Genomic DNA, 23117 nt, shown 5'->3' on the forward strand with positions numbered 1-23117 from the left:
CTGCGGAAAGTAAAAGCAGAAGATCAAAGTGTCCTCTCATAAAGGAGAAAAAATTATAAGTAAAAAAAAATAGTGCTGGAAAATAGGGCAAAACAGAGAGCAAAAGCTATGCAAAAAAAACTCCAAAAGTTACGCTAAGGATACCCCCCCCTCTCAATCCCCAAATTGTTCCATAATAACATTACGATGAAAGAAAACATTTTTGACACAAATGTAAGTAAAGTTAAGAGAAAGAGAAATATCATAAGAACTAAAAGCAGCAAGAATAATTTCCAACCCAGAAGGGAACCAAGTGAAAGATACAAAAATATTTTGGATTATTACAAAAATGAGAAAAAAACAAACAAATTTATTGATAAGAGAAAAAACAAAGGGTTACATAAAAATAGTTCAAATTTTAAAAAGCATAACATTTTTAATCTAAATAATGACTCGTTCTTAAAAGATAAACATCTAGGTACAAATGATGATGTATATGGGGAAAGTGATCAGTCATATGACAGTTCCACAACTAATGGTGGCAAGTTTGGAATAACCTCGAAAAAGGGAAAAAGTAAGAATGGTGCAATGATTAATGATTTTGTTCAGGGAAAAATAAAAAACAGAAAATTGTGGAAAATTAAAAAGTACGAAATTAAAGAAAAATTACGTGAATTTGATAAACATTTTGAAGACATTAAAAGGAGTGTACTTTCTTTACCAAAGACAACTGGTGATGTGAGCAAAAATGGATATTTGGAAAATGCAAGAAATGAAGAAAGCAAGTTTTCCGAAAAATTGAAAAAAACGAAAATCCGTAAAGGAGATGGGGAAGATGATGATGAAGAAGATGATGATGAAGAAGATGGTGATAAAGAAGATGGTGATAAAGAAGATGATGATAAAGAAGATGATGATGAAGAAGATGATGATAAAGAAGATGATTATGAAGAAGATAATGATGCAGAAGATGATGAGGAGGAAGATGATGATAAAGTAGATGATGATAATGAAGATGATGATAAAGAAGGAGAAAAAGAGCAAAATAAACTGCTTCATTTAAGTAAGCATGCGAAAAGGTCAGTTCAGAGAAGCCCAATGCTGGAAAAAAGTAATGGGAAAATCGAAACACAGCTGGAAATGGATCCTCAGGCGGAATTTTATGATGAATGGGAAATGGAAGATGAGTCTGAATGGGAGGACGGGTTGGTAATAGAAGATGGGTGGGAAGCAGGTGACTTATCGGAGGAAGAAGAAGCAGAAGAAAATAAAAAAGAAAATAAGGATAAAAGAAAAAAAGTAAAAATAGGTGACAAAAAAATAGTAAAAAGAGATGAAAAAAAAATAGTAAATATAGATGAAAGGGTAAAGGACCTGGGTGACCAGGATAGGGAGGAAAATAATGATTATGATAAATATTTATCCAAGCCCCCAGAACAAATTCAAGCAAACGGATTGTTGAATTATAAGGAAGATAAAACGAAATCATCATATTTGATATATGAGAAAGAGAAAACGAATGAGAATGAGGAAAATATAAAGGACTCAAAGTTATTTTTTCCAAAAAAAAAGGGAAAGAGAGAGAATTTAGAAAATAACAAGGCATGTTCGGCTTCATACCTTTCAGATGATAGCAGTAATGAAGTAATTGAGAAATTGTTTAATAGAAAAAAGAGTTCCCTTTGTAAAGACGAATCAATGAAAAACATATCAAATGATAAAGTAGACAAAATGCTTGGAAATTTTTTAATGGATGGTAATAATGAATTATGTAGCTATTTTTCAAACGAATTAAATGATGAAAATGAAAAAGGTTTACCTATTTATATTTCCATAGAGAATAAATTGTATCAAGTGGAAGATGTTATAATGCTTTTAGATCATCATAATTTTAGTGCCCAAAAGAAATTATTATACAGAATATACTATATAAATATGTTTAATAAGAAAAAAGAAAAGAATATTTATCACGCTTCTTTCCTTTTTTCGTTAATGGATTATTGCATTTTAAAGATATGCCGATGTTTGAAATATAATTTAAGTTTACGTGACTTAATTGAGAATTACAAAGACATAATTGTAGAAATTTCTTATCTTATGAAGACAGAGTTATATCTGTACATATCTTTTTTACTTTTTATAGTCTATTCCAAAACGCAGCAAAAGGGAAAAACCAACTTATTTTATAAAAAGAAGAGGAACATGTTAGTAGAATATTTAGAATTAAACAAAAATGTACGCGATAAAATATATGACGTGCACATTTATTCGAGAATACTAAAGAGCGCCGATTTATTTAGCGATATTTTTGAAAAATATAATCCACAGGATGGAGAGGAGAAAGTTAATGATGGAAAGGGAACCTTATCCTACATCCACTTTTCAGTTATCTTCTTGACATTAATTATATATCCAATCAACAAGAACGAAAATAATTACGGAAGCAGAGATGGAAATAGAGATGGAAATAGAGGTGGAAAGAGAGGTGGAAAGAGAGGTGGAAAGAGAGGTAGAAATAGAGATGGAAATAGAGATGGAGAGAGAAATGTCGATTCTCGGATAGCCGCTCTGCATGATGTGTTTGAAATAAGAGAAGCTGCGGAGGATGAAGATACAATTATTGATCGTCTCATAACAAACATTAACAAACATGGACTGGATGATGAAAAGATAGCAAATAAATTTCTTCATTTAAAAGGAGAAAATGTTCTCATCGATAAGGAAGAAAGGATTCCTCTAATTTCATATATAATCGAATTTGTAGAGTATTTATTTTATAACTACTTCCATTCAGGCAATGTCAATTTGAGACTTGATGAAGATTATAAGAACCTCCATTACATATGTAACTGTAATACGTATGCTAATGAAAATAGTATAGAAGAATGCATACAAAATGTTGAGAAATTATTTTGTTTTAAACGATTCGAAATAGGAAATGAAAATACACAGAAAAAAGTAGAAATGCAGGATATGAAAAAATTGGATGCGCAAAGTGACCTTGGAATATTTTTCCAAAAAAAAGAACTAAAAAATGCCATTATCTTATTAAACATTTATAATGTAATTATAGAGAATAGTAAAAAATATAGTCAAAGTTTTTTTTATTTATCTTTCAAAATTTTAAATACCCTTCTGTATAACATTATATTTGAAAAAGAAAAGAAACGTATGCACAATGATGACAAAATGCAAGAGGGAAAAGACGAAAATAATGATGAAAAAAAAAAAAATTATAAGGATGCCAAAAATTATTTTTACAATATATCATTTAACACTTTTAAAAATTTAATCTTATTTTTGAAGATTTATATAGACAAAGAATTTAATGTCTACATATTAATAAATCATATAATTATCCCAAGTCTGCTCTATATATATATTAATTTTTTAAACTTTATAATGAAATATGATATAAAAATAGAATTTGTTAAAATTTTAGATGAATTTAAACACATAACTGATAGAGAAGATTTTTTACTTACAAGTGATAGTCTATTTATCAAATATAATAAAAAGAAGGAAAAATATTTCCTCTTTTTGATATATATATATAAATTAATTCAACACTCTAACACACATGATATTAAACCAATAGTATGTCAAAATTCCGAAAACAACCATATACCTCTGTTTACCCCCAAATATGCCAACAGTAAAGACCCCAAGGATTTTGTCATAATGCAGAGCGGTCATGCCATGTTTGCAGAGATGAAATCAGTTAAGAAAAAAATGAAGCAGCAGAAAAAGCTGGACTACAGTGAGGTGAGTCTCGTGCATGAAATTTGTGTATTTACAGGAAACTTGTGTGTAATTGTACATACAACAGAACATACACGGACTAGATGTTTGTATGGACACGCTAGGAAATTTCTCGTTCTTTATTCGTATGTTTATTTTATGTCAACTTTTTCTCCCCCCTCCCCCCCCGCTTTTTGCAGCTGAGGAAGGAAAACAACTACATTTTAGCTCTTAAGTCAAGAGAGGAAAATGAGAGGATAAGGAGAAACAGGGAAAGGTATAAAAAAATAAAACTTATGGCAAAGCAAGACGTTGAGGAATATAATAAGATGAAGACTTATACACATTAAATGGTTGATCATATCGGAACGTAGGAATAATCTACTAAATTACATAACCCAGCAATAGCATCATTACCACCCAATCCCATATACATACGTAGACCTACACGTACATACAATAGCAGACATATATGCTGTATGCATAAGTGTTAGAATGTGTAATAATTAAGCTGGCAACTTTTTGGATAAACGTGATCCGCTTACATGGTGCATTTGCAGCGCTCGAACAGTTCCTTCATATGACATATTTGTTTTATCGTTTCATCTTTTTACTGTTTCGTCGATTTATTGTTTTATAGATTTATTGTTTTATCGATTTGTTGTTTTATGCTGAATGTTAAGTCTCAGTTTCTCCTTCCCCATCCCCCGCCCTTTTTTTAAAAACTCTTCAACTTGTAAAAATATGTATGGAGGAGGAAAAAGAATTAAACCTTTCCTCAACTTCTATACTTCCCTAACCATACTATTTTTATAGGCACATTAAACCGAATTAATAATGCTTGAAATTTTTTTACACTATGCTTGTTGTACGACGAACAAATTAAATAAAGTGTAGTAAGGACAGAATATATACAATAGTGAATTTTTTTTTATTTTTTTTTTTTTTTTCCTTAAAAATGTGGATAATTTTTGTAATGAGAAATGGTGGTTATAATATGCCAATGTAAAATTAAGCCATGTGCAAAGTTAAAAATTTTAAACTGTGGCAAGGATAGAAAAAAAAAAAAAGAAAAACATTTTTACAGAGAAAGATAATAACATTAAGATGAATAACAATGGGATTTTCTTTATGTAAATAATTTCTTGTATCATTACACTTTCTCCATTTTGCATATATGTCTACGCCACTTTGTATATATATTTGTGTGTGCTTGTGCCTTTGGTTAGAGTTTTCTCCACTAAGGGGGACTGATCAATCTATACTTCCTTTCATTTTTTCTTTGGCGATTCAAAATTAAAATCCTCATTCATCATATTACGTATATCCTTTATTTTTAGCCCACACCACTCATATTTATTTATATAGGTGGAATTATAGATCTTTTCACATAATTTGTTTTGCATGGATATATGATCGTACAAATTATTTATGTTGGTTCTTATTTTTACTATTCTCGAAATATTTTCATGTATATCTTCATCAAAGGTAGTTGAAATTAAATCTCTCCACCCCTTTCTTTTCAGTAGTCCTAGACTTTCTCTTTCTTCCTTTTTCGGGATCATATAGTACATGTACAGTTCGCTGCATCCTGAGAAATGAGGAAAATGAAAAAAAAAAAAATAAAATAAAATAATAATAATATAATAATATAATAATAAAATAAATAAAAAGAGAATAAACAAGTAAAAAAACAAAAAAGGTTTCAAATATATGGCGTGATTTAATCTACTTTTTCCCCATGAGCTCATTGATCTGTTTTTTTTTTTTTTTTTTACATATATACTAGTATATCAATTTGTTTTTATTCTATTTACACTTCATTTGCATTATGTATGTACTTCTTTTACATTTTTCATTTCTTTTCCCCCGCTTGGTTAATTCTACTGAGGGCACTTACCGATAATCCTCTCGTACGATTCCTCAGCATCCGAGTTGGTATTTTTGATGGACGAGCATGGGCACACGTTAGACAGCTCAGTAGTTTTCCCTATGTTTTCTTTTTGGATATTTTTCAAATCCAAGTCGTAGTGCTCCGAATAACAGTCTGTGTCATAATGCATGTTTAAGCACATGTATTTATAAGAACATAACAACAAATAGCACTGTCTTGGGAATATATCAATGTCGCTAAATATTATGTATAAAAAATTTCCTCCATTTTTTACATTCAATTTATTTTCTCCTTCTGTTTCTTTATCCATATCGTTTGTGTTCCACGTTGGGTACGTGTGTGGTCTACTGTGTTCATTTCTACTGTTCAAGTATTCACCTGAAGAGTCAGCAGAATTGTTTAGAAGTGTGGCCCATTCTTTATTGAAGTTTAAGAAGTAGGTAGCTGGGTATTGTTGTGCGGCAAAATTACTAAAATAACATTCTTCTTCATTTGTATAATGATTCTGACTCTTATTATATTTCTTCGGATCATTTGAATTACTTTCTTTAAGTTGATGTAATCTATCGTAAAAACTCTTTTTTCTTTTTTGTTTAGATTCCTTTTCTTGTATTTCATCCTTCTGGTCTTGCTTCTCAATACAAGATGAATTAAATAACTGCTTGTGGGTTGAATTATTTTCTGAACATGTATTATTATTAAGAAATGCCTCCAGAATAGCCCTAGGCAAAAATGCACACAAAATATGATAAGTCGATTTTGCACTCAAAAATGGATGTGCCCAGATACATTTTATATTTAATTCAGAAGTACTTAAGTACTCAACTAAACAACCACATATAATTTTTGAAATGTGAATTGAATTTCCATCAACAGCTGTTGAAAATGAATTTGTATTTAATGTTATTATGATCCCTGAAAAATCATCCAAGAGTATGTCGTCATAAGTTTTTTGTATATTTTCTGCTAAATTTTCATCTAATTCTAATAATTGAAAAGGTAAATTTCTATTTCTAATATCATTCTTTTTATTAATTATATTTTCCACGTAACTCCAATTAATTAACATTTTTTCATGTAAAAAGTGTCGATGTCTATACATGTTAGTATATTTAAAAAAGTTTCGATGGTTGCTTAGAAGTACGTCAATTTTTTTTTCTTTTATTTTAATTTCTGTTATTATTTTTTTTAACTTTTTAAATTTTATTTCTTCGTTTTTTATCTTCTTGTATTTCAGATAGTTCTCTTCCTCGTTGCTGTTCATTGTAAGGCTCTTCATAACATTTTTTATAAATTCCTCCTTTTCTACATTTCCACTTTCGATTATATTCACTTTGCATTTATCATAATTCGTTATATTCTTATCAACAATTGAGGCTTCATCTTTTTCATCACTAGGTATATTTTCACTTTGATCCTTCGCTTCCGTGGGTTCTGCAAATTCATTGAGATTTTTCATATCGGATTGTTCGTGCACTTCATTAGTATCACATTCTTTTGAACAATTTCCCATATTCATTTTCGCAAAAACGTTTAAAAAATTATTATATTCCCTTTCCACAATCTCTTTATCGCTATCGCCCAAATAATTTAAATCATCGAATGAGTTAGAAACTTTCTCGACCTTCTTGTCATCTGGTTTTCTTTTCTTCTTTATATTTAAGCGACTATTGCCTTTTTTCATTTCATCCTCATTAAATATGTCCTCTGGATGATTCAAGGTCTCTATACAGGATATATTATTCTTATCGTTAGTTGTAATATGCACTAGTTCACTTTCATCAACATCCGTTTCACATTTATCAATATCGAGATCTTTACATTTTGGAAATTCCTTCATGTTGTTATTAATAGTTTTCTCTTCTATGTCAGATAGTTCTGGCATTGCTTCTTCGCTCTTAAGACATGTGATGAAATGCTTGGCATTTTCTAACACATCTCCTTCATCATTATGTGTGACGTGATTATTTATGGTAGGTTCATTTTTATTTTCCTTTTTGTCACAATCTGATTCAATTTTCGACACATCTAAATTTGTATTTAGTGCATCCCCATGTTGACTTTTTATTTTTATGTATTTTTCATCCCTTTTGGAAATATTTCTCTTTTCCTTTAACTCATTCTTATAATCATTAATTGTATTTACAATTTTTCTTTTTTTTTCAATAAGTGCTTTTAAGTCATCGGGAATATTAATTGGAAGATGCTCAATTTTAAGATTTAAATTATACATATTGAAGAATTCATTTGTTTCGTTAATTAACTTTTTGCTTTGATCCATTGCAAATTCAGGGAACTTTGTCCTTAAATTGTCTGTATCGTAAGTTTCATTTTTGTTATGTTCAAATTTCAATGAATTCTTGTTATTTTCTTTCCATTTGTATTTTTGATCTCTTTCAAATTCACTTTTTTCATTCTCTATTTGAACATTTAATTTTTGTTCGTCTTTCACCTTCGTTTCATTTGTTTTTATATCTTCCCCCATACATGAGATTTCTGTCTGAATGTCTATTTTTTCACTTTCTTCTATTCTTCCTGTTGAAATGTTGATCTCTTCATCTTGTGTGTTTTTTATTATTTCTTTTGTTTCCTTCTGAGCAAGTCCTTTTAGTTGTTCATCGGCACCAGTGTCAATTATTAGTGCTTTCGAATTAATATGATTGCATTCTATTTTCAAAGATCCACCCCCTTTGAATTCTTTTCCACGGGTGCAGAGACTTCCATTTTCACCATCCCACTCTGGTGTTTTCTTTTTTGCTATTGTCTCATGGTTTGAACTTACTGTTCTATTAGTTATTGTACCCATGGTACCATTAGGAGTATGCTCATTCGCTTCTTGTGTAGTTTCATCTGTTATTTTATGGTCTATTTCAATTTCATCAATAATACTAATACAATCGGTAGTGCTAATGTGGATCATTTGATCAGATATATTATCACTCTTGGAATTGTTTAATTGTTTTTCCTTTTTCTCATTTTGTTCTATAATGAGACTTTTAAAAATTTCATCAATTCTGTTTACCCTCTTCCCATCTCCATTATTTTTCATAAAATTTGAATTCTCCTTTTGGTTACTATTATTTATGCTACTTATGCTGTGATTTGTTTTTTGTTTTTTAATCTTTGTATTTTTTTTTTCCATTGTACTTTTTAGAAATCCATACGCTTTTTGTTGTTCCTTTTGATTGTTTTTTTTCTTCTCGTTTATGCTCTTTTCTTCTCGCTCCTTTGGGTTTACATGTGTTATATGTATTAAATTTGTTTCTTTCCCCTCGTTCAAGTCGTCAACAATTTCAATTATGTCTCCTGAATTGATAGCTGGTGTCTGTTCTAGACCACCTTCGGCTTGTACAATATCATCATTATTTTGTTCATTACTATTAATGGGGCTCGGTTCTAATGTTTTTTTTTTCTTTTCATTTTTGTCTTCTTCGTTTTTTTCGCTTTTTTCGTCTTTTTCGTCCTTTTCTCCTTTTTCGCCTTTTTTAGGTAATAAAAAATTGCAAATGCTTGTTGTATTTAATGTAACCATACTAGCAGAGCTAGATGTACCAAAAGTGATGGGAGTAATTGTTGTTCCAATTTTTTTCATATCCTCCTCATTTGTGTAGTTTGTTTCACTGCATTTTTTTATATTAATAAAATTGTCAATTAGATAAACATTTTCATTATTGTGTAATTTCATTAATTTCCTTTTTTTATTTACATTATGATCAGTGTTCTCTTTTTCTTCTGTAGATCTATTTTCTATTTTATCACTGCTGATGATTATGTCGTTCTTTAGTCCCTTCTTTTCTGTGGATAGAGAATCTAATGTACTTGTGTCCTTGGGATGCATTCCATCTTTATCAGACTTATTCGTTTTATTTTCACAACGTGTGTTATCCCCTTCCTCTTTGTTATTTTTCTTTTTCAAAATTGCAAACACATTTTGCACTTTTTTCGTGAAGAAATTTTCCATTATTCCTGTGTCAAGATGAAGAAAAAATTTACGTTCCTTCGTTCGGTTTCGATTGGTACTTTTTATGTCCTTGCCTAGGTTCCCTGCTTTGTTTTTCTTTATCTTTTTGTTTGTTCTTTTTCGTCGATATTTAAAGCCTCCTCACTTTTCCTCTGATAGCATATTATTTTAATTTTATTTTTAGCATTTCTTCTTGAACTTTAAATTAATAATGCACCTCGTACAGAATAAAGGATTTGGAAAAGTAGTTCATTGCTATAGGACAGATGTAGCTTATGTTAAGTGATGGATATGAGGAAATTTTTAAAAAGATGAAAATTTTGAATAAATCTGAGTTTTCATAAATTTGTTTTAAACTCATTTTCTTAATTTTATTTTAAGCTCGTTTTCTTATTTTACTACATGTCCTTGTACAATGAAGCTTGTAGGAAAGTTCAAGCTTTAATGGAAATTTCACTCGTATGTGTTTTGAATAAAATTTTATGCCCCAATACGAGTATATGTAAGCTAATAAAATGGTAGCAGCACTTAAACAAAATTGCAAAAGAGTGACATGAGTGAACGGGTTTCAATTTTTGTCTGCCATTTAAGCGACGAAAAAAAAAAAAAAAAAATATATGAGTAAATGTAAAGGCATGCACGAGAAAGTATATTCCTACCAAAAATGGGGATATTGTAAAATAAGGCCAAACGTAAAAAAAAAAAAAAAAAAAAAAAAAGAAAGTCATGCAAAATAAATATTACATCGAGAACTACACCAGAAATGAAGAGATACTGGTTATGTAATTTTTTATCTTTTTCTCAGACCCCTTGTGAATTGTGTATTTTTTTAAAAAAGTGCAACAAAGAAGAAGTTACATGTAAATATGTGTATAATATGTGAATATACAAAATGTCAAGTTGTCACAGAAACACAAATATAATGTATAATGTATAATTGGATATGCACATATTCTGGAAAACAAGTGCCATTTTTCAATAAGGCCTTAAATTGTGCAGTAATAACAAGATGTGTTAAGTACCTTTATTAGCAAATCTGTTAATATGTTTTATGATAAAGTTGGAAAAGAGATACTAGCGCGAAATTGGTTATTTCATAACTTAGGCAACACCAAATTAAAGGGGAAACATAACTATAAGGATCTTCAGAAAATGAACATACGAAAAATGTTCGTTATAAATTAAAGAGGAACATATCCGCACCATAGGGATATGGTGATTATGTTCATACCCTTTTAGCTCAAGGGAGTGTGCAAAAATACTAGCATCGCCATTTACACTTTTGTATATATACTAAAAAGAAAGAAAAAAATTTAAGTTAGAATAAATCCCAAGGGCTTACAAACAATTTTTTCAAATTTGACATTTTTAAAAATGTTCTCTTATATTTTAACTCCCTTAAAGAGGAAAAATCTGAATATACAACTAAAAAAATAAAATATTAAAGTTAACTAGTGCACACACGTGTTATGTGTATGTATCTAACACACATAAAATACCATAAACAAATTCTACATCTTTTTGTTTCCATTCATAATGCGAAGAAAGAATTATAACAAATAAAGTGCACATTTACCAAACATCCTTTTGCTTATTATTATTTTATTTTTTTTTTTTTTCCTCTCTTTTTTGTTTATTCAAATTATATTCATAAAAAACAGTGGGTGGAAATGTGAACGAATGAAAGAACATCAAATGAAAGAACATCAAATGAAAGAATATCAAATAAAAGTGCAAAAGTTTTCTCCATAGCACTTTTTTTAAAATATTCAACTGAATATATATATATATATATACACATTTTTTATTTAGCGTACTTCTTTACAGAGCCTGTTTTTTTTATGTGCCTTTTTTCTAAATAAATTTGGCTTGATACTTAGTTGCCATTTTGGAAACACATTAGATAATTGATGTCTTAATTGCAAAATGGTTACTAAGTACAAAGGAAGTTTCACCAACCTGATATTTATGCAATCCTGTTCAAAAAGGGGTGTTGTAAAAACTAGTAGAAATGTGCGTTGGACGTGTTGGTAAAATATCCCATCTCTTAACGTTGGAGATGTGTACTTGTAAACATTGGCACCTGTACATATTCAAAGAATTTGTCTTCATTTAAAAATTTAAATTTACTATTGCAGACTTTGATATTGCGTAAAATTCAAAACATGAAAACTTAAGTAATGAACGGTCATTACTTTTAAGGTAGAAATAGCTTTTTCCAATTTAATTATCATCACATGAACGTTCAGGATGTATATTTTTGTGTGTATGAGGTTCAGGTCAAGTGCTATAAATTTAGGAGTGAACAATATTGGCTGTGCGCAAAGTATAATTCCTCCTCGTCTTTCTCTATTTTCCAGTTTATGCTTATGTATATAGATATATTTCATTTATGTTTACACTTTTTAACAATTTGATTTACGAACTATGTAAAAACAAGAGAGATCAGGGATAAAGGGTAAGTCTAAAGTGCATGTTCAAAAATTGTTCACATGACCTTTTTCCATTTATTTTTTTTTCATGCACCTTTTGAATAGTTTTTAAATTTGAAAACCATGACATTAACAGTTGTGAGTGCAAATAGAACAAGGGGAAAGGGAGGAATAGAATAGCTTACACTTATCACAAATGAAATGGTTTTAAATAATTGTAACTCAGTACCTTTATGTGGGTTTACATAGGAGGTTATATAGTCATTATGAAAACGTATTAAATTAATACAAAATTAATTGACGCATTAGACAATAAGGAAGAAAAAAAAAAAAAAAAAAATTGTGTAATGATTCAAGTGAGAATAAATAAGTGTACATAAAATTGTTGTGAAAAGAAAAAGAAATGTATATAAATTTATTCAAATCATGTTCCCTTTGTACGATCCATTAAAAACTTATAAAAATATTTGACATATATCTATCATATTAATGCATCAAGGCATACATGCATGATGGTATCAAAAATTACATAAATTTAAATCACCTTATTCTTTAGATCAAGTTTGTTGTACAACTTTTCTCATGACAGTTTTATTTATTTATTTTTTTGTGAAGGGGTATGAATAGTTCATCGTTCGTGTTGATAAAAAGAACAAAAAAAAATAAAATTTTCCAAAAAATACAAAGTTGTAAAAAAAAAAAAAAAAAAAAAGTAAAATTGTCATACAAATCGAAGGTGAAACAAATTTAAATGATAATCACATATGAATAAACACACACGCCATGATGTGTGGTATGAACGCAAATTTCTAATTTCAGTGAGAATAATATAAGGCATAATTCTTTTAAAAGAATCTGAATAATATAATTTTTCGGTTGTATTTGAACGCTCAAGATAAAATACATATATATGTATATATACATGTATATGTTTGCGTGAGTACAACTTTGACTAAAAAATGCTTGAACTTACTCATGCATATTTTTTCTTTCACGTATTTTAATTGGTGCAACGCGACTGGGGTTGTCTTGGGGGGTGGGGGGCACTGGTTCAGGAAGAGCATGAATGTGCATATGTATGTGTGTGTGTGTGTGTGTGTGTGTGCGTATGTATGTATATACGAGCGCGTATTAGCGAGTTAGGATTTCCACTGCTACAGCAAAGGACGGGAAAATCGCCATAGCCAGAGTTAGTATAACATGAAGAACCCTAAAAAGGAAATCGAATTTTCCAAAAAAGGAAAAAAACTAGGTTATAAGAAAACTTCCAAATATATAAATTTTCTACACGAGTTTGTGCAATGGTATAGAATGGAAAAAGTAGTTGGACCGATTTGGGTGCCTACATACTGTTCAATAATATTCTTTTTACTTTTATTATTTCTCTTCAACATGCTAATGGGCGTGACGACATTAATTTTGAGCTCAAAATATATTGAATGCAGAATTCCGTATGAATATAAAAGTCAAACATATACGAAATATTCTATAATTAAAGTAACGCCAAAGCATTGTAAGGGGAATGAAAATATAAAAGAACTTAAGGGGAAAATAAATATCCATTATGAAATTCAAGGTGTTCAACAGAATCATTATCGATTCATAACAAGTTTTAAAAAAGAACAACTAAAGGGAAATATATTTTTGCAAAAAAAATATCTCAATGAATGTTACCCTTTAATTACATATGACCAAAATGGAGTAAATAAAATATTACACCCATGTGGAATATTACACTGGAATGTTTTTACGGATAGTTATCTTTTTTATGATAAAGAACCTGATGATGCTCCTTTTCCTAGTCCTTTACCTTTAAAAGAAAAACCCGAAGATATCACAATAAAATATTATAGAAAATATTTTAAAAATCCATCTCTCAACGTTATTAATTCGTATAAAAAATATATCTACTTTTGGATGGATGAAGAAATTCAATCACAAACATTAAAAGAACATGATGAAACAAACGAAAAGCTAGTTATTTTACCACAAACTTTAAAATATAAAACAGCAGGAAAAGCAATAGAAAATAGTCATTTCATAAATTGGGTTATCCCCTCTGCTTTTAATTATGTTAAACGTTTATATGCAAAAATTGATGGTCCCCTAGTTTTCCCTTTTTATATTTACATTGAAAATAATTTTAAAATTAGCTACACCAAAATAATTGTCATTTCGAATTCAGATTTTTACCTTAGCACAACATTGATAGGAATAATTTTTATTATTATCGCCATTTTTGCTTTACTACTGTCGGTTCTTCATTTCATAAGGATGAAGAAATGCCATTTTAAGTAAGTCAGTCTGATGAATCGCCGTTCGTGGTGAAAAACTGTTTGACGTACACACACACACACATAAAATAGCTAATGCAGAATGGATATCCCCTTAATGAACAAATCGAAAAAAGTGTCTTATGCGTTGTTATTCTATTTCTGTCTACAACATCAGCTGTTTCACTCCATTTTTTCGTTTCGCTATTTCTTTTTCACCATATGCGTTTCACCATTTTTTTTTCACCATTATGGTTTTATAATTTTTTCATTTACTCCACTTTTATTACATTAGTTAAGAATTTTTTTTTTTTTCTTTCCTTTTTGGGAAGCTCAACATGTAATTTAATATGAAAAACAACATATATTATTAAAGAACCGAAATCATTTTAAATGCAAATTAGACTTAGATGTATACCCCCCACGCTTTACAGATTTCACCTCGTAATGCAATTACTCATCTAGTAGAAGAACAATTTTATCACTGTGGCAAGCATGTTACCCTCTTATCATAAATTTTTTTTTTCCTTTTTGATATTTTTAAAGGCATTATGAATTATGATAGAAATTTTTCATGAATGGAGTAGACATATTGTCATCCTTTTCCTAGGCACACTTCTTACCATTTACAAACAATATGTATAACGGCTTTGTTCTATTTTTTTTTTTTTTTTTTTTTTTTTTTTTTTTCGAACTCTTATATTACAAGGCATCGCATAGGAAATTAGTTTTTAAAAATTCTACATATTTCTTGACGTATTTTCCCAATGTGCAAGTAACTTTACTTGGTGTTCGCATAAGGTGTGTTTGAATTTTTAGTAACATTTTATTCCTGATACTTCTGTAAGGATCCCCCGCAAAGCTCAGAAGGATCAGAATTTATATACACAGTAGACAATATACATCCATTTTTCTTTTTCTCTCATATTAAAAATTAGAATATTCAAACTTGACACTTGAGATATATATATATATATATGTGTATACATATATGACTCATTATCTTTCTGAAGTATGGTAAATGAAAAATTGGAGAACTTCTAGGGTTGAACAAGCAAAATAGGGATGGGGGAAGAAAAAGTATCAAAAAAATTATGTAAAATAGGAAAGCGAAACATGTAAACAAAAACATTAATCAGTTAACTGTTATTTTTCTTATTTTTTCTTTTTTTTGAAAACACTAGTTTAACTTGAATGTGTCTACATAACATTATTTTTTGCAAGCTGTTAATTCTTTAAAAAGTCAAGAAAAAAAAAAAAAAAAAAAATAGTAAAGTAAAATAAAATCCATTTTATCAAAAAATGAGTTTTTAAAATGTATGAATTTTTTTTTTCATTTTCCGTAATTTTTTGTTTTTTTTTAAAAATGGTAAAAATGTTATAATAGTCAAATTTTTTTTTTTCATTTTTTCCCTCCACCTTTCTCTTTTTCTTGTGTAATTTATAAAATTAGTAAAAATTAGGTTTTCAAATTTTTTCTGATACCTTTATGCATGAAGAAGGAAAAATCTGTTCACAAAAAAAAAAAAAAAGCATTTGACACATTTTGCGGAAATAAAAAATTGAGTGTGTACGAAGAATTATGCTCACATTTACATATTTATATAAATGAGCAGAACTTTACGTACAATGGGTAAATGCTTAGTGTACTCTTAAATTTGACACAACGCGGTCTATGTGAACGTGTGTATATAGTATAGAAGCTTAAACATGTGTATGTAGTAAGATTAAATATGTGTATATATTTGTACTGATGCTTTTATAGACTTGCATTCACATAAATGAGTTTTCCTTCAACTACATGCAGTTCCAGCTTGCGTCACTTAAATCATATTTTTTATATTTTTAAAATCGCAAAAAGTTTAAACGCAATTAATTTGAACACTTATATATAGGATTAAATGCCTGAAACACGTTATATCTGGAATTTCTCTATTAAGAAAAAGTTACACAAAATGAAACGAGTCACTAATTTGAAAACATCTGTTGTAGTAGAGGACATGGAGAAAAAAAAAAAAAAAAAACTCATCAAATGTTCTACATGAACTTGGAACTTTTAAAACATAATAATTTATATAAATGCATATAAAAGTTAATATAATTTTTATATATGCATGTAATTAAAGGATCATATTCAATGATGTTTTTTCATTCCTGCATTTTTTTTTTTTTTTTTTTTATGATTGCTTAGTCCTCTCACTAGCATGCGAAAGTTGTAAGAAAAAATAGAGCAATTTCGTTTTTTTTTTTTTTTTTTTTTTTTTTTTTTTTTTTTGTGTTTACTTCTTTTTCATAAAATTATTTGTTTTTTTTTTTTTTTTTTTTTTTTTTTTTTTTTTTTTTTTTTTTTCTTTTTTTTTTTTTTTTTTTTTTTTTTTTTTTTTTTTTTTTTTTTTTTTTTTTTTTTTTTTCTTTTTTTTTTTTTTTTTTTTTTACTTGTGTGTACACATGTTTATACACCTTTTTGCTTCACTTGTGTGTTTCCTTTTTTCCTACTTTTTTTGTTCATTTTTTCTTTTTTGAGAAAGTCTCTTGTTTAATGCAATCAAATAAAATAAAAATTAGCGGATCTATTTTTAATGCACAATAATAAAAAAAAAAAAAAAATTACTATTTGTTCATTGCTTTTCTAATTACGCGATGTAGGAAATTATATCTTTAAAAGAATGATTTTCCACAAAATAGTTTACGTTTAAAATATGTGTAAATAAAAAAAAATAAAATAAAACAAAAATTAAAATAAAAATTAAATTAATTATAAAACCTTAATTTCACTTGTTTTATTTTATTTTATCTTATTTTATTTACTTCTTTTTTTTTTTGCTTCTATAATTTCTTCTATGTCGTTGAACCCCTCAAGAGCTAGTCTGGGTTTTAAAAAACAATATGAAGCTTATTAATAGTATGTAATTTTGTAATTGTGTAATTATGTAACTGCATAATTTTGTAACTGCATAATTTTGTAATTGCGTAGTTTTGTAATTTTCGCAACTGCATAATTTTGTAATTGCATAGTTTTGTAATTTTCGCAACTGCATAATTTTGTATTTGCGTAGTTTTGTAATTGTGTAACTAGTTAGCGGAGTATTTGGTAAACTGTGAAACAGTAAACTAGTGAACGGATTTAAGGGTACGTACAAAGGCGTATATATCCGAAGGGGAAACTGAACTCTAGATTAATGCGCCCAGAGCTCTATATACGATACAATATATATTTTTTTTTTAATTTATACTTTAAAAAATGAAGAAAATATACTATATATTATTTTTAAGTGCTCAATATTTTGTGCACATCAGCAAGTGTGGAAGAAACCTCAAACCAAGCAGATTGTCTCATAGTGGTAACAATGTTATGTTAGAAAAGGGTCCAATAATTGAAAGAAGCACACGAATGACTAACCCATGGAAAAATTTTATGGATAAATATGATATACAAAAAATACACAGTTCAGGTATTCGAGTTGATTTAGGGGAAGATGTAGAAGTGGTAAATTCGAAATATAGGATACCTGCTGGTAAATGTCCAGTTTTTGGAAAAGGTATTGTCATCGAAAATTCTAATGTTAGTTTCTTAACACCTGTAGCTACAGGACAACAGAAGCTAAAGGAGGGGGGTTTCGCGTTTCCAAAGGCAGATGATCATATATCCCCAATAACCATAGACAATCTTAGAGAAAGATATAAAGATAATGCTGAACTTATGAAATTAGATGACATATCCTTATGTAAAACTCATGCATCTAGCTTTGTTATGGCACAGGATCAAAATACTTCTTACAGACATCCAGCCGTTTATGATGAAAAGGGAAAAATATGTTATATGTTATACATATCAGCACAAGAAAATGCGGGTCCAAGATATTGTAGCAAAGATGCAGCAAATAAAGATTCTATGTTCTGTTTCAAGCCAGATAAAATTGAAACTTTTGAAAACCTTGTATATTTAAGTAAAAATGTACGTAATGATTGGGGAAGTAAATGTCCTCGTAAAAATTTAGGAAATGCTAAATTTGGTTTATGGGTTGATGGAAATTGTGAAGATATTCCATATGTTAAAGAAGTAGAAGCTAACGATTTAAGTGAATGTAATAGAATCGTTTTTGGAACTAGTGCTTCAGATCAACCTGCTCAATATGAAGAAGAATTAACTGATTATCAAAAAATAGAACAAGGTTTTAGACAAAATGATAGTAATATGATTAAAAGCGCATTTTTACCTATAGGCGCATTTAATTCTGATAATTTTAAAAGTAAGGGAAGAGGATATAATTGGGGAAATTTTGATATTGTAAATAAAAAATGCTACATTTTTAGTGCAAAACCAACATGCTTAATTAATGATAAAAATTTTATTGCAACAACAGCTTTATCTCATCCTAAAGAAGTAGATAATGAATTCCCTTGTAGTATATATAAAGATGAAATAGAAAGAGAAGTTAGACAACAAGCCAGAAACATGCAGCTATATAGTGCTGATGGAGAAACACTTATAGTACCTAGAATATTTATTTCCAATGATAAGGATAGTATTAAATGTCCATGTGAACCTGAACATATTTCTAACAGTACTTGTAATTTTTATGTTTGCAACTGTGTTGAAAAAAGAGCAGAGATTAAAGAAAATAATGAAGTCGTTATAAAGGACGAGTTTAAAGAAGATTATGAACAGGAAGGAGCAAAAACAAATAAACAAAAATTGATAATTATCATTGGAGTAGCTAGTGGCGTTGGTGTATTAGCACTTGTTTCATTATTCCTCTTCAGAAAAAAGGCTCAAAATGATAAGTATGACAAAATGGATCAAGGAGAAAATTACGGGAAAGCCAAATCTAGAAAAGAAGAAATGTTGGATCCGGAGGCATCCTTCTGGGGAGAGGATAAACGAGCATCCCATACTACTCCTGTTTTGATGGAAAAACCTTACTATTAAAATGGAAATTAAGAATAATGATAATATAGTAGTAAAATAATATCAATTCGTGTTATATAGAGTCTAATTGTGTTATATTTAAAAAAAAAAAAAAAAAAAAAACTAATCAAGTAGCAACAAAATCAACCAGAATGTATAAAATATGGCATGCACTGAAGTTGGGTGATCGTCATGATTTTTTGTAATTTATAGGATTAAATAAAAAGTGTTAATATACATATATTAATGACAAGCAAAAAATGCGTTAAATTTGTTAAAATATATCAGCGAAATTTATCACACACTATAAATTCTGAGACAACTGGGACATAGATGTAAATAGATAAGGCTTAGAGGACAAAAAGAAAAATCGTTCAATAATTGTTTTTCTGTTATCGAAGATCTTATGTATACATAATGCTAGGATATGGGAAAGAGTGAAAATAAAAGAAAAAAAGAGTAGCACATTAACAAACTAACAGATTAAATAAAATATGAAAATTGTCCCATTTTATGTAACTTGTTCAAATTATGTTTTTAAAAGCATAATTTTCTTCTTTCGTTATAAATTTTTTCTATTAACGATATGCATAAATTTTTCCTAATCGGTGAAAGTATATACCTTTTTACACTCGCTTAAAATCCAATTATAAGTGTTTTAATGGTATTCTTTTTTTCGCCCCCTTTTTAATCCCCATTTGGGATTTTCTCTCTCTCTTTGCTATGATTTAATTAAAGTATACATATACACCTCCTTGACGCATTCGTCAGGTGTTACTTATTTGTCTTCTGTTTTATTTGTTTTAATTATGTGTTTATGCATGGATTGGCCTTAAATTGAAAAAGAAAATAATAAATAAAAATAAGCGCATAATATTCCACCGCCGCTTAACGTTTTGGGATGTTTATGATGATGTTCTCCTTTTAAAACAGCATCATCAAGAATTTCCGAGATTTTGCTATTTATATATTTTTTTTACTGATGTGTGATGACTTCATTATGGTTATTTTTATATACTTTTGTTTTCTTCACGATTGTTTTTTTATGAATATTTTCTCTTCTTTAAAAAATAAGTTTCCTACAAATTTTCAAATCAGCTTTATCTCATAAGCACAGTGTGCTATATATTCTCGCAGTTTTTTTATAACGTATATTTATTATTCTTCTTCTCACTCCTCACTGCACAACTTTAACACATTTTTTTTCTTTGATTAAAATCCTTATCTCATTTTTTTCTTTTATCTTCTACCACATAACTCTCATTTTTTTCGATTAACACAAAAATGCAAAATATTTAAAAAAGAAAAGAAAAAAAAAGAAAAAAAAAGAATAAAATTATGGATTTGTTAAAATGGAAATATAATTCAATTTAACTTAGTGAAAAGAACGTCGGGTGTCCTAGGCTTTTTTTACACCTAACAGGGGTGATATGCGTAAATAAATCTGACATGGCAATTTTGAGGTTATTCTAACAACTTCATTAAAACGGAAACACTTATTTAAACACATATTTTGACATATGTGGGGAAATTTTCTTTTTTCTTGTCCAAATTCAATCGAATTAGAAATAAACTAGACTCCTCTTGATGTAAAAAAAAAAAAAAAAAAAAAAAAAAATGTAATATTTACGCAACCCCTTGCAGTACATCGAAATGTTGCGGTATAAAGAAAGCGTCCGTGTGAATTATATGAAACGTAAAAAATAAAACTCCTTTATTAAATTAATTTGTAGAGAAGAACGACATTTTCTTCCAATTACAATTGGAGTTATACTTCTTCCTACATATTATTAGATCGATACATAAAGACAACAATAGAAAGGGCATTTGTGAGAAAGTTTACTCTGGCTTAATTTAAAATTTACAAAAATTTTCTTTGCAGTTGTGATATTTAAAGGGGGAAATCAAAATAAGGGTGAATGATTAAGCATGCTCGGAGTAGGAGGGCAGAGAAAAAAAAAAAATATAATAAATAAATAGGTAATTAGACAAATAGATAAATAGACAAATGAATAAGTAGGTAATTAGATGGACAAATAAATAAATAAACAAATGCATCATAAAAACGCAAAGTGAGGAGACGAAAAAGAAGAAGAGCGTGTGTACGTTCAACCTAAATTTCACATACCCCATTTTGTGGAGAAAACGAAAAGATGTCTACAAATTACAACGAAATAAGAAAAATATTCAATTATTACATTAGAGAGTATTATTATCAAAAGTCGAAAGGGACATACTTTGTTAATATTAAAAAGCCTGGAATATTATTTACATCCTTAAAATTCTACAAAAAAAAAAAAACCTTCTTTCCTAACATTTATGATTGGTACTTTGATAGTTTAAGCGACTTAAAAAAAAATAAAGATATTTTAAATTATCCAAATGATTATGATACAAAAAATATTTTTTCATATAAAATAAGAAAAGGAACTCAAACGAGTGCAAAAAATGATGTAGATAGCGGTAATGTATATATAAATGGAAACGAGGAATGTTTAGAAAATACATATAAAACTAGTAATTTATATTATAATATGAATCCGGTTTATTTGTCTAAAATATGCTTGTACAACTTAAATGATTATCACATATTATATTCAAATAATTATTATGATTCTTTTATGCAATTCTATTACAGCATTATATCCTATAAAATGGATATAAATAATCTGAAAATTTTCCCCAATTTAAAAATATTAATAAGTCATATTAAAAATTTAAGTAGTATAATAAATGATGAACTAATAAAAAATTCCTTTTTCTATTTCATTAGACAAAAAAAAGTATTTGATGAGCAATATCTTCTCAATATATTCAGCAGTTTGTACGCTGTTATGTTGCACAATTCTCCCTTTTATTTGTTCCTCGATGATTTTAATCAACTCAAAGTAGTTCTTAACCTTATGGATAGTGGGGTATGATAAGTAAACACACTTCCCGATTTACATAAATAAAAACTATCTAAAATGGAAGTAGAACAACAGAATAAGCGGGACACTGCTCGCACAACTGTAGGAATTTCTATGTCGAAAAAAATATGTAGCCCCTATGTATTATATTGCATCACTGTGTTTATCCCATTTATATGTACATACATTCCCATATATGTAGTAATTTTACAAAACACATGTGAAAGAAAAGACATGTAAAACAAAACACGTGTAAAACAAAACAAGCGTAAAACAAAACAAATGTAATAGAAACACACGCGTAACAGAAAACACATTTCCTTGGTTCTCATTCCTAATCTTCGGTATTCTTTTCTGTAGGGTGAAGTAAGAAACATGTTTGAGAGCGTCATTCCGTATCCATACTATTTAGTACTAGACGACAACATAAATATTTATAATCTGCAAAGTTTTAATATTTATTTAAAAAAAATTTTGGATAAAAAAATGGAAACCTCATTTTATGCTGACGAAAGCGGATATATTTCATCCTCCCCAGGAATGTCCTCATGTCAAAATGTTCGAATCTCATATAGGCATTGTGATGGTTTCAAAAAGGGTAACAGTCCTAATGGAAACAGTTCTACGAATGATGGTGCAGGTAGAAACGTCCATCGTAATGACAAATTAAAATGGGATGGAGAAGAAAAGTTACAAAGCGTTGAAAATGAGAAAAATATAAAAATTTACTTTTTTAAACTCATAAAAATTTTTGACATGAAGCCGAATCACCGTTTTGTCCAAAAAAGTGGAAAAATGTAGAAAAGGAAGAAGAGGAAGAAAAGGAAGAAAAACCGTTGTTTTTGCCCCATATATTGTTATGTACATAATTTACGCTTGTGATGTACATATGGTATATATGTATGTATATATATCTTTATACAATTTTAGCTCTACTGAATCGTTGCGTGCGCATTTGTACAGCATAAATAGTTTTTTGTTGGTTTATATAACGAACTTAGTTCTTCCAAAAAAAATAA

General features: G+C 28.6%; 5 protein-coding genes across 5 annotated transcripts; 4 read left to right on the plus strand and 1 right to left on the minus strand.

Moving 5' to 3' along the window:
* Positions 1 to 186: 186 nt before the first annotated feature.
* PGO_092970 (hypothetical protein, conserved) lies at positions 187 to 4070 on the plus strand (the record flags this gene model as incomplete). Its single annotated transcript, XM_028687885.1, has 2 exons — positions 187 to 3744; positions 3921 to 4070. 2 exons carry the CDS (start codon positions 187 to 189, stop codon positions 4068 to 4070), a joined length of 3708 nt encoding a protein of 1235 aa, XP_028543686.1.
* Positions 4071 to 4991: 921 nt separating this feature from the next.
* On the minus strand, positions 4992 to 9575 carry PGO_092980 (hypothetical protein, conserved; the record flags this gene model as incomplete). The annotated part of the gene is made up of 2 exons (XM_028687886.1): positions 4992 to 5311; positions 5621 to 9575. The coding sequence occupies 2 exons, from the start codon at positions 9573 to 9575 to the stop codon at positions 4992 to 4994; spliced, it is 4275 nt and encodes a 1424-aa protein (XP_028543687.1).
* A 3632-nt stretch (positions 9576 to 13207) lies between these two features.
* Positions 13208 to 14305, plus strand: PGO_092990 (LEM3/CDC50 family protein; the record flags this gene model as incomplete). The annotated part of the gene is made up of 1 exon (XM_028687887.1): positions 13208 to 14305. The coding sequence occupies one exon, from the start codon at positions 13208 to 13210 to the stop codon at positions 14303 to 14305; it is 1098 nt and encodes a 365-aa protein (XP_028543688.1).
* Positions 14306 to 17521: 3216 nt separating this feature from the next.
* On the plus strand, positions 17522 to 19210 carry PGO_093000 (apical membrane antigen 1; the record flags this gene model as incomplete). The annotated part of the gene is made up of 1 exon (XM_028687888.1): positions 17522 to 19210. The coding sequence occupies one exon, from the start codon at positions 17522 to 17524 to the stop codon at positions 19208 to 19210; it is 1689 nt and encodes a 562-aa protein (XP_028543689.1).
* A 2132-nt stretch (positions 19211 to 21342) lies between these two features.
* On the plus strand, positions 21343 to 22899 carry PGO_093010 (hypothetical protein, conserved; the record flags this gene model as incomplete). Its single annotated transcript, XM_028687889.1, has 2 exons — positions 21343 to 22104; positions 22459 to 22899. 2 exons carry the CDS (start codon positions 21343 to 21345, stop codon positions 22897 to 22899), a joined length of 1203 nt encoding a protein of 400 aa, XP_028543690.1.
* Positions 22900 to 23117: the final 218 nt, after the last annotated feature.

This window comes from Plasmodium gonderi (assembly GCF_002157705.1).
Source record: "Plasmodium gonderi DNA, contig: Chr09, whole genome shotgun sequence".
Classification (NCBI taxonomy): Eukaryota; Apicomplexa; class Aconoidasida; order Haemosporida; family Plasmodiidae; genus Plasmodium; species Plasmodium gonderi.